The following is a 19,023-nucleotide window of genomic DNA, read 5'->3' on the forward strand; positions in this document are numbered from 1 at the left end:
TGAAGCCAACATGTCGGAGATTTGGATATTACAAAAACATGATTGCTTGGGGGCATATGGCAAATATAAAAACACGTTACCAAAGGAAAAACAATCTTAAATCTTAAATAAATCCATTATCTTTTTAGACTGGTTTCCCCCACAGTCCAAAGACATGTGCGAAAGGTGAATTGGGTAAACTAAATTGTATGTAGTATATGTGTGTATGTCCTGGTGCTCCAGATTGGGAGTTGAGCATTGAGCTAACAACTCACCTCATTGATGTTATGAAACACCAGTAGGGTGTGGCTAAATATCAACTTCGATATAAATGGCCCTGGGAGTAAGTAAGTATTTTCTTAGAACCTTGACTTAAGTTCTACATATTGCTGTTAGAGTATGGGGCCATTTACACAAAAATTTCAGACAAAATTGGTAATTTGTTGGAAGCTTTTTGCCTTTTTTTTCACTTTATTTGGTACGTTTGCATTCATCTCTCGTGAAATGTACCCCAGACCACCTCTTTCAGGCAGACTCAGGTATGGTTCATGAGTGCGCATCAGAGTTCAGAAGGCATCGTTCACACTAGCTAAACGTACTATACTCTGACGTCAAACGAGCCTGGGTGTTTTTAAAAATGTTTCACATTTACACAATGACATATTCAAAACAATCTGCATTTACACATTCATGAAAATGACCAAGAACACTTATGCTGTGTTCACACCAGATGGGGCATGCATGAATAAATCGCGCTATTTGTGCGTAAATAGAAGCGTAAACAACATGAGTTTACTCGCTTCATTCGCGCGTCAAATCTGCACAATATTCACTTCACAATAGACGCAGATTCGCATCATGGGTAATGCTTTTGTCTGCCAGGATTCTCTAGCTTTGTTCTAAAATGGCTAACATGGATGTTCTTGAGAGAGTTGCTGTGTTTATGTGCTTTAGGAAGGGCGAAAAACAGCTTAGATTTTGTTCGGCGCCATTTCTGAGTCCACTAGATACTTTCAGAGTTGCACTCAGCTCTGTGAGTTCATCAACTCCTACCTGGATGATGGAAGCATTCAGCTGTGCTTCTGACTGAGCCAAGCCCAGTTTGATTAACTGTTGTCTGGTGTCGGCAAGAGGATTTCCCCTTGGGACACCAACCACAGGACCTACGACATAATCACGGCCCTACAAAAGCAAGCTCCTGATTGGCTAACATGCCGTAATATGCACTGAAGTTTCGATTTTCCAATCTGAGCGATCTGCACATCAAGCGCATAAAATGCTCAACTCGCGCCACTATTCACGTGAATTGCGTTATTCGCGCGAATCGTACAGCAGTATCTCAAGTCGTGTTTTTGATGATGAACATCGTGACTTATGATGTTACTCAAAACACCCATCAGTTTATTTATTATAGCTGTTTGAAGTGTCTGTATTATAGCTGGGAAAAAGTTGTTGCTGTTTTTTGTACTGGGCCTTGAAGGCTAGTCCTCCCCACCCACCGTTCCCACGTGCCTGTCAGCAACATGCCTCAATCGCCGCCCTCGTCTGCCTCAGGAAGCAGATCTCACATAACGTTTGTGAGAAATACTACAGTAAGAACTTTAACAATCAGTATTTGATGCATTTTTTTTGTGGAGTTGCAACAATGAGTCACGCACAATGTCATTACAAAGTTCACGCACACACACTGAGGACACACACATAGCGCACACACATAGCACGCACACACACACACACACACACAGCGCAGACACACACATAGCGCAGACACACAGTGCGTTAAGCTTTGCACTCGTTTTGCACGCGTATGTAACATGATACTGGTAATATCCACTGCTGTATGGATATCTGTTATGGTAATGTACAAAATAAACCCAATTTAATGTCCACAAACCGGGATTGAAGGGTCTTCTTTTATAACTGTTCTGACACGCGGCTGTGCTGATGAAGTGAATCTGAAGTGAATCGCTGTAATTCATTACACACATGCTCTGTTTTAAAACATTTTGTTGTATCTTGTAAAACCCTTGATCACGTTCGATGATGATTGATGATCATAGCGAACTGAACAGACCTTTTATTCCCGGTTGCTTTGCTCTCGTCCTGTCTTGTTGATATGATTATATGCATTACTACTGAGACATGTTAATGCGCGCAGCTGTCAATCCATATTGGTGGGCTTACTTACACACATTTCTGTCCAAACAGCTTGAAAAGTAGATTTTTCACAATAGGTGCCCTTTAAGTTTATTATTGTTTTTAAAACTTACTTATAAGTTTTAAAAAGTATGTAACTAGAGTTTGCTTGTTTTAACATATTGCTTAAAATATGTGGCTACTAACCAAATGAACCAAATCTTTTAATGGGACATTGAAAATCTTTTCAGCTGGACATTATAAAACAATTCTTAGCATTTAGAACTGTGTAAGTCAAATATATACTTTATTAATGTCTTAAAAATGTATTTTAAAAGTCTTAAATTTGACTTAATGAAACCAGCAGAAACACTATGGCTAAAAATGTGTTGTAAACTACACCTTAGATTACTTTTTAGTCTAAAATCTCAGTCCTTGTAACTCTGAATTGAACAAGAATTCTAGACATTTTGCACAACTACGCTTACTCCGACAACTCCATGTGCTTCAGGGCTCTGTGCCCGCCACCTCCAGAGAAAAAGAGAGGATGACAGATGTCAGCCCCCACTCCTTCTTCAGTTTGAACAAAAGCCTGATAGAGTGAATCTGTGAGTGAATGAAATAGGACAAAAGTGGGACAAGTAAAGCTTAGTCGTTTGGCCTTCATGTGTTCTAATACTGATTGTGCCAAATGGAAACAAGGATATGTGGAGATGGAAAAAGGTGAGAGAAGAGAATAGAGAAGTTGGCCGTGAGGACAATATGAAGCACACCGTGTGTGTATGTTTGTTCAAATAGTGTTTTAAGTCTAAATGAAAAAAAAAAATGGGTAAGTAGCTAAACCGCTAAAGCTAAAACTTAGCCGCTAAACCTAATTTTACTTTAATTTTTCAAAACATGAAATCACATATAAAACCAAATAAAACACAAATTTGTCGAAAAAAAAAAATTACATTGGTGTCTAGCTTCTTTCTGCAACTGTATGTTTAATTATTTATGGCGGTTAATATATTGAATCATATTTGGATTAATTTTATCAATATGAACCCTAACCCAACTAATCCATTCCCTCGCTTAAACATGATCTCAAATGTAGGGGTCCAGCTATTGTTTGTCTGACAGATGTCTAAATGCTGCCCTCCATGGTTGACTGAGCTTGACAAACATCTCCTTTTTTGGAAACCCTAAAATGAGGCCGAGCTCATTTCAAACTCCACTCGGGCTTTAACCATGACTGCCTTCAAATCACACAGATCTGGACAAATTAGACAATTCCGGAGTTGTTGTTTTCGTTTTACTGTGAGTTTCCCTTTTAGACCAAAGAGATTGCTTGAAATAACTCCTGTCATTACTAGTAGGTTTTTCTAATAAACAAATAACACTAGTATTTATTTTTTTTATTTTATCCTGTGAGATCTAGAAAGAGTTAACCCTTATGCGCTGTTATGTGCTGTTTCATCCACTCTGGGGTGATTTTTGAGTCTTTGACCACAACTTTCTCTCTCTAAAGGGTTAATGCTGCCAACTGATGATCAACAGTAAAATGAAAAGTTTTACATCTTCCTAACACGAAAAAATACCAACAATCAAGATAGATGATTATTTGGTGTCATGGCTTTGCAATCATAAAATGTGGTTATAATGGAAGTCAATGAGGAAAAACAGCACCGAACATAACAAAAGGGTAGTCAATTTGAACTGTGTACAAGGGTTAAAAGGTTAGTGGGAAAGGGTTGATTTTTATTAATTTTTTTCCCCATTCAAGTGCGCTGTAGTACACAGTGATTCAAGTTCAAAGGGTTCTGTTATTATTGACTTGCATTTTGTCAGTTTATCTTTATTAGCCTTAGAATATGATGCATGGGCTATCTATCTATCTGTCTGTCCGTCCGTCCATCCATCCATCCATCCATCTATCTAAAGAATTATATATTATTTACCATATAAGGTAACACAGTGACACAAATCATAAAAGTAAAGCTTCTTTATTTAATTCTCTTGTCAAGACAAGATCTAAAACAGATCTAAAACGGTAGGGATTAGGCCAAAGGAAGGTTGTATAACTCTTATTTTTATCCACAATCTTACTTTTGCTCAGATTTCACTCCCGAAGCATCTGACACCATGTACCTCACTCAGGACTCATTTCCTCTACCGTAACACGCCTAAAACATGGATTGCCGTAAAACTCGTCAATGGCTGGGAAGCGTTTTCTCCCGTTAACTGCAGGGAAAGACTTAAGCGAAATCATTTATTAATTTTACGCACACCATTATATCAGCCTTACATGTAAAGCACAAATAATGTCCTTCAATTCGGTCATGTCCAGCGTTCTGGACATTCTGCTAAACATATATATATATATCTTTTTTTTTAAGTCATTTCATATGGTTTAAAAGGAAAGTATTACTGATTTTAATTTATAAAAATATAAATTTTTTTCTTCAATGTGCTGAGTATTCTGTTGCTTATGGATGCTATGCAGACAGGGGTAAGAATCAAAACACAATAAACAGTCCAAAGTAAAAAAAAAAAACAGGAAACAAGGAAAAACGATTTCGTAAGGACAGCAACAGCTAAACAATACTCAGCACATGTGTGTGGAACAGAGGGGTTTAAATAGTCCAAATAATCAAAGATCACGAGTATCAGCTGTGTGTATGCAATCAGTCATGATTATAGACCGGTTGTGTGTGTGTGGTGCATGACTGGATATTGTAGTCCATAAATGGCGGATTTGTTGTCCGTTAGTGATTCGCAGCCGCTAGATCGCTGATAATCATAACACTATGACGATCGCGTCAGCCCCAACTTCAGACACGCCCCTTGTGAATAAGACGTTATGTTGCATGGGAATAGCCAAAATTACATTGGATTGTAAAAGCAAATATATAATTTAATTTTCTGCCTAAAATCATTAGAAAAGTAAGTAAAGATCATGTTCTAAAAGGCACTTAGCTAAATGTCTTCATTAATTAAATACCTCGACTTAATTATGGATCAGTGATATGCATTCCCAAGAACATAATTTGATCAACTTTAATGGTGATTATTCACAACATTTTTTTTTAAAAAATCGATAAAGGAAGAAGCACGCGTCACGTTTTTAACACAGTTTTGGATGCGATACATTAGGGGTGGGCGGTACACCGGTGTCATAGTCATCACCGGTGTGACATTGCGTCACGACATGGATTTTCTAATACCGTCAATACCGTGATAAATCAATTATGCGCCTTGAACGGCTGCATTTACATCAATAATAGCTAATTCTAAATAATAAGGCATTCGATTTTCTTCAAACGTTCAGTTGTCTGAATACCTGTCCTTATACTACAGGGCTCGAAATTGCAACCATTTTGGTCGCATGAGCGCCCGAAATGTAATCTATGCGCCCTCATAATATATTTGGGAGCATTTGTGCGACTGAATATAATGGTTGTAGTGCAATCTGATTTGATTTTCTCTAAAAACTTGCTGAATCGCTCTACCCTGCCGCTGTATTGGTTCATATTAGCTGTCAATCACTCAACGCTTCCCGCTGTCAGATAACAGGGAGCTTTTGTTACTGCAGGAAATGCAAACGGCTGAAGAGTGAAAAGTGCACATGTTTGCAAACCTCACCTAAAATTATAATAATAATAATGGCGCAGATGAGAGTGATCATAACATGAGGTAAATGTTGATCCACCAGCTGAGATCAATCGAGTGTTTTCGGAGAAGGTGCCTGAATCTTGTTGCGTTGCATTCACCGCGTGTTCAGCGCAAATGTCCGCTAAATATAAAATCTAACACTGTACACATCATCGCCAAAGAAACTCGCCTTTACTAAGTTTAAACTACAGTTCATAACAAAGAGCGGTATTGCGCCGGTGGTCATCATGAGAATCCTGCTCTGTCTGCTCATAAATTGGTGCGGCTGACTTGCCTGTTTTATTCCAGAAACACAGAGAAATGAAGATCAGCTCATAACGAGACTGAGCATTTACAATGACCCAAACCGAAACTTTTAAAGAGTGATAGAAGTGAGACTTTCTTTTGTCTGTTCTTCCTTGAGATGTATATTATTTTGCTATTTACAGTAATACCATGATATTATACCGTCACCGTTCAAAAGATGAAAAATACCGTGATGTTAATTTTAGGTCATATCGCCCACCTCTACGATACATACAGATTTAACCTGAGAAATACAGTACAAGCACTGATCTATAATCGACATGTGATTACAAGCCACGCGGAGTGATTACAACTTATATCACACAATTAAACACATATTTTGCAAACTGCATAAAACGAGGCAACAATTTTAGTAACACTTACATGTTATGATCCAGAGGAAGAAACTGGTCCATTTGAACTGTAAAAGTTACTGACAAAGTCCCATAGTCTCTGCTACTCCTTCAATAGCAAAATAGCTGACAGCGTATGTTATTGCATCACTTGTCAGAAAAAGGACAGAAACAAACACGGCACACGGTTGGCTGTACTATTTTATTGTTGTGAAAATGAACTTTACCCCTTTATTTCCCCACTGCCGAATCTCCATGTGTCAGTAATCTTCATCTTCGTGTCATGATCAGTCCCGTGATCCCTCCGCGCTTACGCTAGTGTGTGGAGGGAAAGTGCATTCACATTTTACCGGAACTGGCACTACATATTCGGTGTTGCACCGCATCGACGTCGATGCGATCAAACAAAAGATCCGAACCCAACTTGATTCATTTATTCAACTCTGTCAACTATTTCGCTAAAGAATCAATAGTTTTAAACACGGTGCACTTTTAGATTTAAACCTCAGCTGGATGTTTTCATTCACTTAGAGCTGTGCTACACCCTGCATGGAAGCTCATTCTCAAAAACCCATAATAGGCGCTCTTTAAAATAGTTGAATCTCGGCCAAATATTGTCCTTTCCTGACTAACCAACATCAGTTGAAAACTTAATTTTTCAGCATTAAGATAATGTACAAGTCTCAATTTCCAAAACTTGACCCTTATGACTGGTTCAAATGTAATCATTAGATAGCACTTTTTTATTACAGTATAATGAACAGTTTAGACTCTGCCCTGAGCACACTGTTTTATAAATGAACTTTAAGGAAACAGAGTTAACCTCCGATCTTGATTCACAAGGCTTGCTTTAGCAATAACAGCAGATGTCTTGGTAGAGATAACAAATGTAGTTCTGTGGTTGTTCTGAGTGGGTGCCCACCGGATGTTGTACTCTACTACACAAAAGACTCAATGGTTTTGGTAGCCACAGAGGCCCATAGATTCCAGGTGTCTTCCATTACAACTCAAGGGCAAAATAGCAGTAATTGTTTATGCTAAAAATATAGAAACTGGTTTGCTATTGTGTGGAATTTGACTTTAGACATCATTTAAGGCTTATTGGTCACACTTTAGTTTACAGTAAGGCTCTATTAGTTGATGTTAGCTAATGATTGCCCATTCGAAGTTCCTGTTAGTAAATACATTAACCAACATTAACTAATGAAAGCTTATTTCAAAGTAGGGTTGTGCAATTAATCGTTAGAAGCCAAAACCGAAACCGAATTTTCGATTATGAAAAAACATTAATCTAGATAAACTATTATTGCATCATATACTGCCCCCTTTCCAGTTGTACACATTTGTTGCTCTGCAAAGCTCAGTTTCACGTGAACATTTCTAAAAGCATGTAGTGTAATGTAACGTTTGCAGCACGGGATGTGCATCATTCATTGATGTACACTCGAATCATTCATGTTTTTAAAAGTTCGAAAGAGATCACATGCTGTTGTGTGTGGGTGCTCAGCCTCAGAGACGAGCAGAGCACACACATCTAAAGTCATCTTAATGCGAGCGCATTAATGGTCAAGTAGGTGTCAAAACGCGGTGTTTAGTGATTTATTCATATTAACCCTCATTTGTGCAATAAACAAACGAGTTGAGAATCAAAAGACATGTGAAAGAGAAATTAAACCGAACCGCATTGCTCTTAAAGTGGCAGCGTGCAATATTCCTGCTGCCGCCTGTTTTTATCATTAATCAAACAACCAAAGGAGAAAATCCCTCACTGCTCTTGATCGAAGGACTTTTGTAGCTATAATTAAAGTTTTTTTTCTTACAGTGAAGATGCTTAAAGCACAGTTTGTTTCGTGTTTTTATTCTATCGTATTTATTTCCCTTTCCTTATTTACAGGGTGGAAAAAAACTGTGTGTATATACAGTTGAAGTCAGAATTATTAACCCTCCTGAATTATTAGCGACCCTTTTCCCCCCAATTTCTGTTTAATGGAAAGAATATTTTTTTCAACCCATTTCTAAACGTAATAGACTTAATAACACATCTCTAACAACTGATTTCTTTCATCTTTGCTATGATGACCGCACATAATATTTTACTAGATATTTTTCAGAATATAAGCATTCAGATTAAAGTGTGATTCAAAGGCTTAATTAGGGTAATTAGGCAAGTGATTGTATAACAGTAGTTTCTTCTGCAGACAATTAAAAATATATTGCTTAAGGGGGCTAATAATATTGACCTTAAAATGCATTTCAAAATATTTAAACCTGCATTTATTTAAGCCAAAATAAAACAAATAAGACTTTCTCCAAAAGAAAAAATATTATAGGAAATACTGTGAAAAATTCCTTGCTCTGTTAAATATTATTTGGGAAATATATATTTATAATAATAGTTTTGAATTCAACTGTAATCATTTTGAATAATTGTGATTACAATTATGACCAAAATAATTGTGATTATGATTTTTCCCATAATCGAGCAGCCCTATTTCAAAGGCCTATTGAAGATCTTTTTAACCATATTGTATTTCTCCTTTTTGCTTCAGAAAATGCTTTTAAGAAAGAACTGTGGAGGGAAAACGAGGACTATCAAGATTCGGGTAAGTACTATTAATTTTTTTTTTCATGAAGTGGCATTACTGTTATTATTATACTGTTGTTATATACAAACTCAATTATATTTATTATAAAGTATGCACTCTTTTCAAGAATGCATGCACTCACACACACTTTATACTTTATGGTGACTTCCCAAAGATATAGAGTGGAGGAATTATGATGTCAATTTGTATGCAAAACCCCGGAAGCGAGTTAGCATTTTAGCAGTTCCGGATCCCTCGTCCCAAAGTCAATAGTTTTTTCCAATGGGATTTCAGTTAAATTGTTTAAATAAGGTCCTTGGCTTACACAAACTCAAGATACTTTCATGTTTTGTTCTACGACATAAAACACATCAGTTACATCCCACTCTTGATTTTTTAAAAATCTGTTACGCTTTTTAATAAGACTGTTGCTATCAAGTTGCTAAATGGGACTACAGGCGGTGTTTTGAAACAGTATACGTCAACGAGCTGATCTGGTCTGGAGCGCAGCTTGCTTGTGTTGGGGATTTGGATTTGTCTGTTATTTAAGTATTTTCATGAATAGTGTTTTATAGTTTGTAGCAGTTTCTTCTAATTAGAAATTAATATTGTGTGTAGATCATTCCTTCACTTGTAAAGACCATCGAGACAGATTCATTTGTTGATAATTTATTTTAATTAAACGATATTATGGGGATACTGCTTACCAGTGCAGCCTGTCTCTTTCCTGCTCTCAGTAATGCAAATGTGTGAATAAATGGGTAAAATACATACATATTAACTGTCATTTTAACGTTATCAATACATTTTTCATCGTTATTTTTCTTCATTTGAACACATTTTACTCTGTCATAATTGCAGTGTTTACACTCCTCCTTAAAAGGTAAAGCAGATGTGACTGTATTGGTTGCTTTTCGCTGTACTTCGTGACAAAGAAGAATATTAAATGTTAGTCTCTATCTATGATGGGACTTGCAGGCATTTGATAGACTTGCTCCTCACGCCTCATTTCTGTCGTCTAAGGTAAGCGGGCTGTGTGCACGCAAGCAATTACACTTATTTATATATGTCTTATGATAATAATATGTAGGCACATTTATACAGCTTTAACTTTTACAACAACTGTAAAGCAAAACAAAATGTATTTCCCATGGAAAAACAATCCAAAAGGCATTTAGGTCTATGTGTTTTTGCGCATTTATTTGATTATAAAATATATCGTAGATTATAATATAATATACAAAGAGATTAACTCTTTGTCATGGACCATATTTCTTAAAAAAGGCTTGAAAAGTTGTCCGTAGTAGGGTGGTGCTGACGTCACATGCGAGCGCCCTGAAGGCACTGTAGTCCGTTTATAGCCTAATGTTAGCTTTTCAGTTCTTGTATTTGTATTTAAGATCCAAAGGTGCTCAAAGTTGTATTTTCGTGTGAGAATTATCACAAATATAAAGATATTCGCAATCTTCGAAAAACCTATGGGAAAATCCTATGGGGATTTTATCGATGGAACCAGTTTTACACTAGCAGCCGATTAGCCTACAAGGTGACGTCATAGTTCCTCCACTCTATTAAGATTTTTCTTAAAATTGTAAAACTATATTCTATCCCACAACCCCTAAAACCATCCATCACAGGAAACAGTCAACATTTTTACTTTATTTTGTGTGATTTATGACTCATTTTCCTCATCAGGACTGTTACATGCCGGGGGTTGTTGCTCTGTTGTTCCCTCCTCCCTTTCTGTTTTTATTTGCTAAAAAAAGGGGCCCATAAATTCATGAATGATTGTTATTGCTGTACTTGTTGGGAACAAGTAATACATGGTACTATAACTACACTATAACTATAAACTACGTAGATTCAAACCAAAATGCAGTAACAAATTATTCTCAATACTTGTACAACATCAATATAAATACTTTGACTGTAGTGCAATTTTTTTGTCTGATGCTATGGCATTGAACATTAACCCAGTGTCTTAACAACACGCAACGCGGCACTGCAACATGCGATAAAAGGTATCTGTCCATGTTAAAAGTTGTTTTTGTTACCATCTGTGACCAAAATAATAATCACCTCAGATACAGATTATGTGCTTTTATTCAGTGTTAAATGCTACCAATGTCAGTTTGTGTCAGTTTAAATACTATTTTACCTGACAATTATTGCCATGCTACTGAAAGCAGCATTAGATAGTTCACCTCAGATCTTGAAATTACTAGCAGACGGTTTGAAAATGAAAGGCAGAATCAGTGCAAACCAACAACATCACTGCCTCAGTGGCCTATTAGTAATGTAAAGAGATTTAATGTGTATTAATTAGTTTAAAAATTTTACCATTTCCTTGGGAGGGCAGTGGCTAATATTTAAATATTTTTATCTTGTCGTGTATGGTACAGACACGATGGTACAGCTTGTCGTGTATTTTTAGGACATGGTGTAATTCTTGAAAATAGTTTTTGTGTTCACTGTTTACACAATTTGATGGCACAATAAAGGACTTTTTTTGTGCTGTAGCTGACATATTAAATTTAATGCAAATAGCCATTTTTATATATATATATATATATATATATATATATATATATATATATATATATATATATATATATATATATATATTTTTTATTATTATTATTTATTTTATTTTTTTATTTATTTTATTTATTTAAATTTTTTTTTGAATACCTTGTCTTAGGTCAAACAGAGATTACAGCCGAATGAATGAAACTGGTTGGGATGCTTTGTAAAACTCTAACCCATGAGGATACATTTTTTTTTGTAACGTTGCACTGGAGCCTGGCCATAGTGCACCCCTCTGATTCTTATAGCCATGGCCGTGGACTCCGGGTGTTTCTTTGGCACTCCTTACACTGGTCCAGAAGGCCCGAGCTGAATAATGCCAGTGGGTGACGTCATTGGAAGCTTGGTTTCTTTCGGACTGCAGAACAGTGATTCCTACTTGCCTCCTCTCACCATGCATGGCATTAGAACTGGAGCACTCATGGGCAACCCTGGATGCAGACCAGGTTGTTGGAGTCAGAGAAGTGAATTAGAAACATAGCCACTTACAATAATCATGTTAAGTTTAATATTTGATATATTGCCATGACTCATAATTATAATATGTGATATGTGTATCTTAAAAAAATTAATCTGAAGAAAAATATAAAATTTCTTGCAGTTTCAGAAAACCTGTTATGATTCAAAAGTAAGACAATGTTTTCAGGCAAAAAATTCAGGCAAGAAAGTCCATAAATGTATAATAGGATGTCACTCACAGTATTTAGATGAAAACAAGGAAACTCGTTTGGGAAACTAGGTATCCAGATTTTTACTATATGATACGTTTAACATACACGCCAACTAGCAACTACTCGGCTACAGCTTATGCCCAGTTTTGAACGATTTTCAAAGTAGTCGTGCCCCTGATGTTTTAACACTGCATGACTATCTGAGCTAGCGTTCTGTCGCTGCTGTGTTTACAAGGCAAAATGGATTGGCGACAGGGTGTTTCACATGACTTTACAATAGGAAGAATCGGCAACAACTTTGTCTATTTAGATCATTTGAACATTAAACCATTAGCATAAGGGTAACGGGTCCACTAACTACATCTCACAACCAAACACATGCAAGAAATGACATGGAAAAAACACGAGGTCACGTAGTATATCTTTTGTTATTAACTACATAATAAGAGAGAAGCCGTTAGTGGGGTAGAAATGTACGTCTTTTGCTCACCAGACTTTTAAGGGAATTAGCAATTTCTCCTCAACTTTTTTTTTTCTTTATCAACCTGGGTGTGGTATTGCTCAGATGACAAGTCAAATATACACGTGTGCTTCTGCCAAATTCCCAATAATTTTTCCTTAAATTTTTTTTTGGTGGCCCAAATAGATAAGCCATTTTCTAGATTTTTTTTCTAGCCATTTTCTTAACCCAAGCCATACTTGTTGACATGGTGGTCTATACCTTTATATCTCCTCTCTCAAATTCTCGCTGGCCTGGTGAGTAGGGTCTGTCTACGGACTGCAAGACAGGGGGCATAACTTGTAGTTTGTTAGAGGTGCTACTTAAAGTTATGAAGACCCACATGTCAAAACTATGTTGTTGGCAAGATGGCACTGTACATCAGTTATTAACGTCTTCACCTACTCCACACTTAAACCCAACCATCATTGTTATTAATGTCTAAACATACCACAGCCCTGAACCCAACCATCTTCCCCAAACCTAAACCCAACCATCATAGTTATTAACGTCTACACCTACCCTAAACTTAAACCCAACCATCATAGTTATTAACGTCTACACCTACCCTAAACTTAAACCCAACAATCATAGTTGCTAACATCTACACCTACCCTAAATCTAAACGCAACCATCATATTTATTTACGTCTACACCTTCCACAACCCTAAACCCAACAATCACAGTTATTATCGTCTACACTTCCCCAACCCTAAACCCAACCATCATTGTTATTATCGTTTACACCTTCCCCAACCCTAAACCCAACCATCATCGTTATTACCGTCTACACCTTCCCCAACCCTAAACCCAACTATCACAGTTATTAACGTCTACACCTTCCCCCACCCTAAACCCAACCATCATAGTTATTACCATCTACACCTTACCCAACCTTAAACCCAACCGTCATAGTTACTACCGTCTACACCTTCCCTAACCCTATCACGGGTAACATACAGCTTTGAGTTGTGGAGGCTTTAATACTTGACGTGCTCGCCATTGTATTGCAATTTGCAAACATAAGGGGTGATGCAGAGTAGGCTAACTGTCATGACAAAATGGATGTAGTTAGCAAGTGGAGTTGCATGGTGGAGTTACTAAATGAATTAATAATATATCAAATGAATTGGTTGTGGCTAAATTTGGAGAAAACTCATGAAAAGTATTTCCTGTTTTGCAGTCCGCAGACAGATGCACTTGTTCCTGGAAGCTGCTCTCTCATTGGCTGTAGGTAACTGTAGATGTTATTTTCAATCAAAACACATTTCACATGGCATGATTTTGAATTGCCGACAGCCCCAGATATTTAGCATGCCAAATATCTCACTGGTGTCGACGACTCATTGGCAATTCTTTAATAGTTCACACTGTGACTGTTACTCATGTGAACGAGCACAGATCTGCCTTTGATTTCAGGCATTTCTCTGCGATTTCTTAAAACCTGTTGGCAAGTCAAAATCGAGGCTAAAATCGTGCAGTCTGAACTCAGCATTAGCAAATGGATAGCGAAGTCCTGGCACCATAATAGAGGTTTACCTCCTGTAGACAATTCTTTGCATAATATATTGTACTCTCTCCAATGAACATTCAGAAACCTCTACTACATCTGCAGGAGATTAGATGACCATTTTATTACATTAATGGAAAGAGGTGAGGAGACCAGCAAGGGATGTAAAGTGTGTGTGTGTGTATTAGGATGAAGTCATTTTCCATTTATAGAGTGCCGGCTGTTGCAGGATCTTCAGTCAGAAAAAAAATGCTCTCCACTCCTCCGTCTTGTTGTTTTCAACTTATTTTTGCTCTTCCCACTCTCTCTTTGCTTGCATACACTGTGACTTTGTGGTTTGCCCTTGATTGTTGACTCATGTAACATACTCATATTATATATATCTATTTGATCAGACCAAAAATCCTCTTTGGGAGGCTGTATTTTTCAACCTCTTTTCCTTTCGACCTCTTCATCTTATTTCATTCTTTAGCACCTTCTCTCTAAGCATTTTATAGTTTCGTGCAGTTTGTTTTTTAATGCACTATTGTAATAGTTTTTACGTTTTATTTCAAATGTTCTATTTTCACCATTGGTAGATTTATTATAATTCTAATTCAAATAAGATTATTTAGATAACTTATATAATACCACTAGTAATTAAAATTTGATGGGTAACGGTCAATGTACTGCGTTTACATCACGTTTTTGCAAATACATCCTAGTCTAATCATGACAAACTATATATTGATGGAAAGGTCTAGGAATTTTATGGTATTAGTTTTGTTTCTTTATTATTCAATCCAAACAAAAAAATCTACATTTGTTTGTTTGAATAATAAAGACAATTACACAATTAACTCCAGCATACATGGGTTCAAAACTTCTCAACTTGCAAGCAAACAATTTCAACATGCAAGCAAAGACCCTAGGGGCTCTATTATACACCCGGCGCAATAAGGTGCAAGAGTGTTTGGTGTGATTTGTTGGTATTTTTAGACCAGCGCAACTCTAATTTTCACTTTTTGAGCCACGTTTTTTAAATAGCAATTCCAATTGTGCCACTTTGGGGACTCATGGGTGTGCTGGTCTAAAAAGGAGGTATTTTAAGGCGTCTTGTTGGTGCGTTGCTGTTTTGATGAACTGAAATGGCCCACGCTATTGACAAACTAAGGCCCTGTTTACACTAATACGTTTTAATTTTAGAACGATATTTTAGAATGAAAAAGATTCGCGTCCACACTGGCGTTTCACCTAGCGTTTCTGATTAAAGTAATCGTGTACACTGATTCTGCACATTTGACTGTATGCTTGCATTTATTTCCTATAATGTATAAGCTTATTGTACGTTATATTTTTATATTGGCCATAATTAATTATTAAAACTGATATTTAGCAAAAGTGAGGGTATGTTTCGTATTTTCAATGAAAATGAAAGGAGACAGTAATGTTATAGGCTCTGTTTTGTTATAAATATGTATGAAGATGATGGTCATATAAATATGCAACAACACGACGCCTCTACATTTTTGGTTTCTGTTAAGTTCCTAATATCAGAATGAAAATAGACAGCTCCTTATATCATATTTTCATTGTATTATTAAGATAGTGAAACAACGTAGCCAGGGTGATGTGAATGAGATTATAAAGTACACTGTTCCCTTTTGAAGATTTACCAGACGTGTCCTCGGCAGTTTGTTTTCCATATCAAACTTGCAAAGGCTGAACTTACAAGGAGAGCATGCAAGACTGAACTGTGTGTAGGCTACTTAATATTGAGGAAAAAGCCCCAATCAGGCTAATGTCTGCAGCCACACCTCCGTTTTCAGATGTCTCGGTTTTCCTCCATCCACACTGACATGGTGCAGCAGCGTTTTTGAATGAAAACGGTTTCTTCAGTGTTTTCAAAAAGCTCAGTTTCGGCGCTCGAATTCTCCAGCATAGTGTGAACGTATGGCGCAACCGTAGCAAAACTTATGCGTTTTTAAAACTAAAACGTATTAGGGTAAGCAGGGCTTAAAAGCAGGTCTAAAGTCCAGTGCAGAGCTTGTTATTTATGCACCTATGCAGGTCCAAACTCTTACATATTGCTTACCACACACAGAATGTACAGCAATACACAAAAATCTTTACATATAAAAAAAATGAAGGATTAAAATGTTACAAAAATCATTATTTACTACATAAATATAAAACCACTACCTCCATGTCTCATCTCGGGGGAGGGGGCTTTTGTCAGTTTATTCATTCATTTATTTGTATAATGTTATTATTATAAGCAGTATTATTTATTATATGCATAATTATATTTGTTAAAAAAAATACAAGTTTAGTCTTGTCCACCTGTTGGGTTTGGATAATGAGGGCCACAAGATTAAGACTTGTGTTTGGATATAACTCTAAAGTGTATTATTCAAAATTGTAACTGAATTTAGAAATAGATTTGAAACCAATCTTTGTGCTTAACAAACAAAATTAAATAGGGGTGTCAAAATTAATTGTTTCTTTGGTGCACCGCGGCATGGACAATCGGTATTGGTTCAGTAATAGATCCTAACCTTTTATTATGTACTGACGTCATTTATCTCATATGCGATATGTCTCGGATAAATACTGTGACGAAGGAGGTGAGCACGAGTAATTAAAACGAAGTAACTCTGCACAAATCACTGCGTGTGTTTGCTGGACAGTCATTCACTGACACTGAAGTTACAACAGAAGCCCCTATTGTACTGCTGTGGACAAAATGAAAGTAAACTCCATTCTGGCCCGTTTGACCTGCTGGCATGACGTTTCCTCTCCTTTTGGCTGTTATAGCGATACTTGTGGATCCAGACACGAGCGTGTCTGCAGAGTGAGTTTTCTCCACTGTTATCAGTGTGACTTATTGGTGAACACCGCCAGTGCATTAGAGCAAATCGCAGCCAATTCTGTTGAGTGCATGACTAATCATAGGGGTGTAAGAACTCGCTCGACACTGCTTAAAATAATATTTACATTTGTTCAATTGCTTCAAATGCTCATAATGTTCTGTGCATGTACTTGAGTTTTGTTGATTTGCCTAGTGTTTTCTTTGAGCAGGTAAAAATAAAGGTACAGTACCTAAATCTGACTGTAAAATGTTATACATATAAAAAATTATACATTCTAATATAAGAATTTTTGTGCTGTGAAATGAAATATAAAATTGTGTATGGAAAGCATCGTCAGTGCACCGAGATATCACATTGAACCGATGAATCAATGGCATGATAATCGTAACTGAACCGTGAGATCAGTGTAGGTTTACACCTCTAAAATTAAATATGTAGGCTAATGGATGTCTTCAGTGGAGTGAGTTTCCACCGTTTCCTGACTCCACAAAAGTTAAGGAGTAAAGAGTAAAAGTAAAGAGGCCGAATGGAGGAGGCTCGTTCTTTATCCTCGCTGCAGATGGTCTGTTTACCGTTTTCTTGCTAGTGAAGTGTTCAGTTTTTCCACTTACAAAGTCTGCCATGCAAGTAGTAAATGCAACTGACTCTTTAAGGTAATGGGAAATGAGTCTCTGATTGGTTTAACAGACGTTATGCTCAAAACACACCCATAACTCATTAAGAGAATAAGAACAACCTTGTTAGACCATGCTCCAGGGCGCAAGCCTTATTTTTCATTCTTTAAAATAGCAATTCGGACACACTTCAATGCTTTTGCGCCATGGGCTTTAGACTTTACGCCTAGATTGTTAAAATAGAGCCCTAGATGTGCAATAAATTACAGCAGAACAGAGAGCAAAACGATTAAGTGTGCAATGAAAATTGTGGTAACCGCATAATACGACAATAGTTTATCTTTTGCAATGCAAAACATTTTATTATCATTGACATATTTTTTTTTGTTAAACTTTTTTTTTTATTTGCAATGTTTTATACTTTAATCACTATGTACCTAATTTATTCCTAAAACTAAATATTTTAGATTGACTAATAAAGAGGCGACGTAGTGGCGCAGTAGGTAGTGCTGTTGCCTCACAGCAAGAAGGTCGCTGGTTCGAGCCTCGGCTGGGTCAGTTGGTGTTTCTGTGTGGAGTTTGCATGTTCTCCCTGCGTTCGCGTGGGTTTCCTCCAGGTGCTCCGGTTTCCCCCACAGTCCAAAGACATGCGATACAGGTGAATTGGGTAAGCTAAATTGTCCGTAGTGTATGTGTGTGTGAATAAGTGTGTATGTGTTTCCCAGTGATCGGTTGCAGCTGATAGGGCATCCGCTGTGGGTTCATTCCGCTGTGGCGACCCCGGATTAATAAAAGGACTAAGCCGAAAAGAAAATGAATGAATGAATAATAAAGAAACAAACTAACTCCATAAACTTTGGAATACAAATTTTACCTGTGTTTTTTTTTTTTTTTTTTTGTCGGAAGAGTAATAGATCAAAACACATTTATTGTCACTCTACCACCTGTGTGACCAATTGCAAATACATTTATAAACCATAATATTGTAGTCTAAACATAAAGCAATCCTCACAAGCTATATATCAGTTTAAAGGGCACCTATGGTAAAAAATCTACTTTTCAAGCTGTTTGGACAGACATATGTGCACGTATGGTGTATAGACCGTCATATTGGGGTGACATAGGCACACCCAGTGCTTTTTTTTTTCAATTTAACAACATAAAAACCGGTGGACCAATTGGAGCGGTTTTCAAACCGACCGCAACTTTACGTAGGAGAGCGGTCCCCCCGCCCACCAATATTGATTGACAGGCGCGTCATCATATCCTCAGTTTATTGATTCACGTCCGCCATTTTCA

At 36.9% G+C, this 19,023-nt stretch overlaps 1 protein-coding gene across 1 annotated transcript in view; it reads left to right on the forward strand.

Moving 5' to 3' along the window:
* The window catches only part of si:dkey-16j16.4 (uncharacterized), a 40,804-nt gene that overhangs the window by 20,026 nt on the left and 1,755 nt on the right, over nt 1–19,023 (forward strand). The window contains exon 4 of the mRNA XM_056477231.1: nt 8,957–9,010. Coding sequence (XP_056333206.1) covers nt 8,957–9,010 — 54 coding nt within the window. The remainder of the gene's footprint in view (nt 1–8,956; nt 9,011–19,023) is intronic.

This window comes from Danio aesculapii, chromosome 17 (assembly GCF_903798145.1).
Source record: "Danio aesculapii chromosome 17, fDanAes4.1, whole genome shotgun sequence".
Classification (NCBI taxonomy): domain Eukaryota; kingdom Metazoa; phylum Chordata; class Actinopteri; order Cypriniformes; family Danionidae; genus Danio; species Danio aesculapii.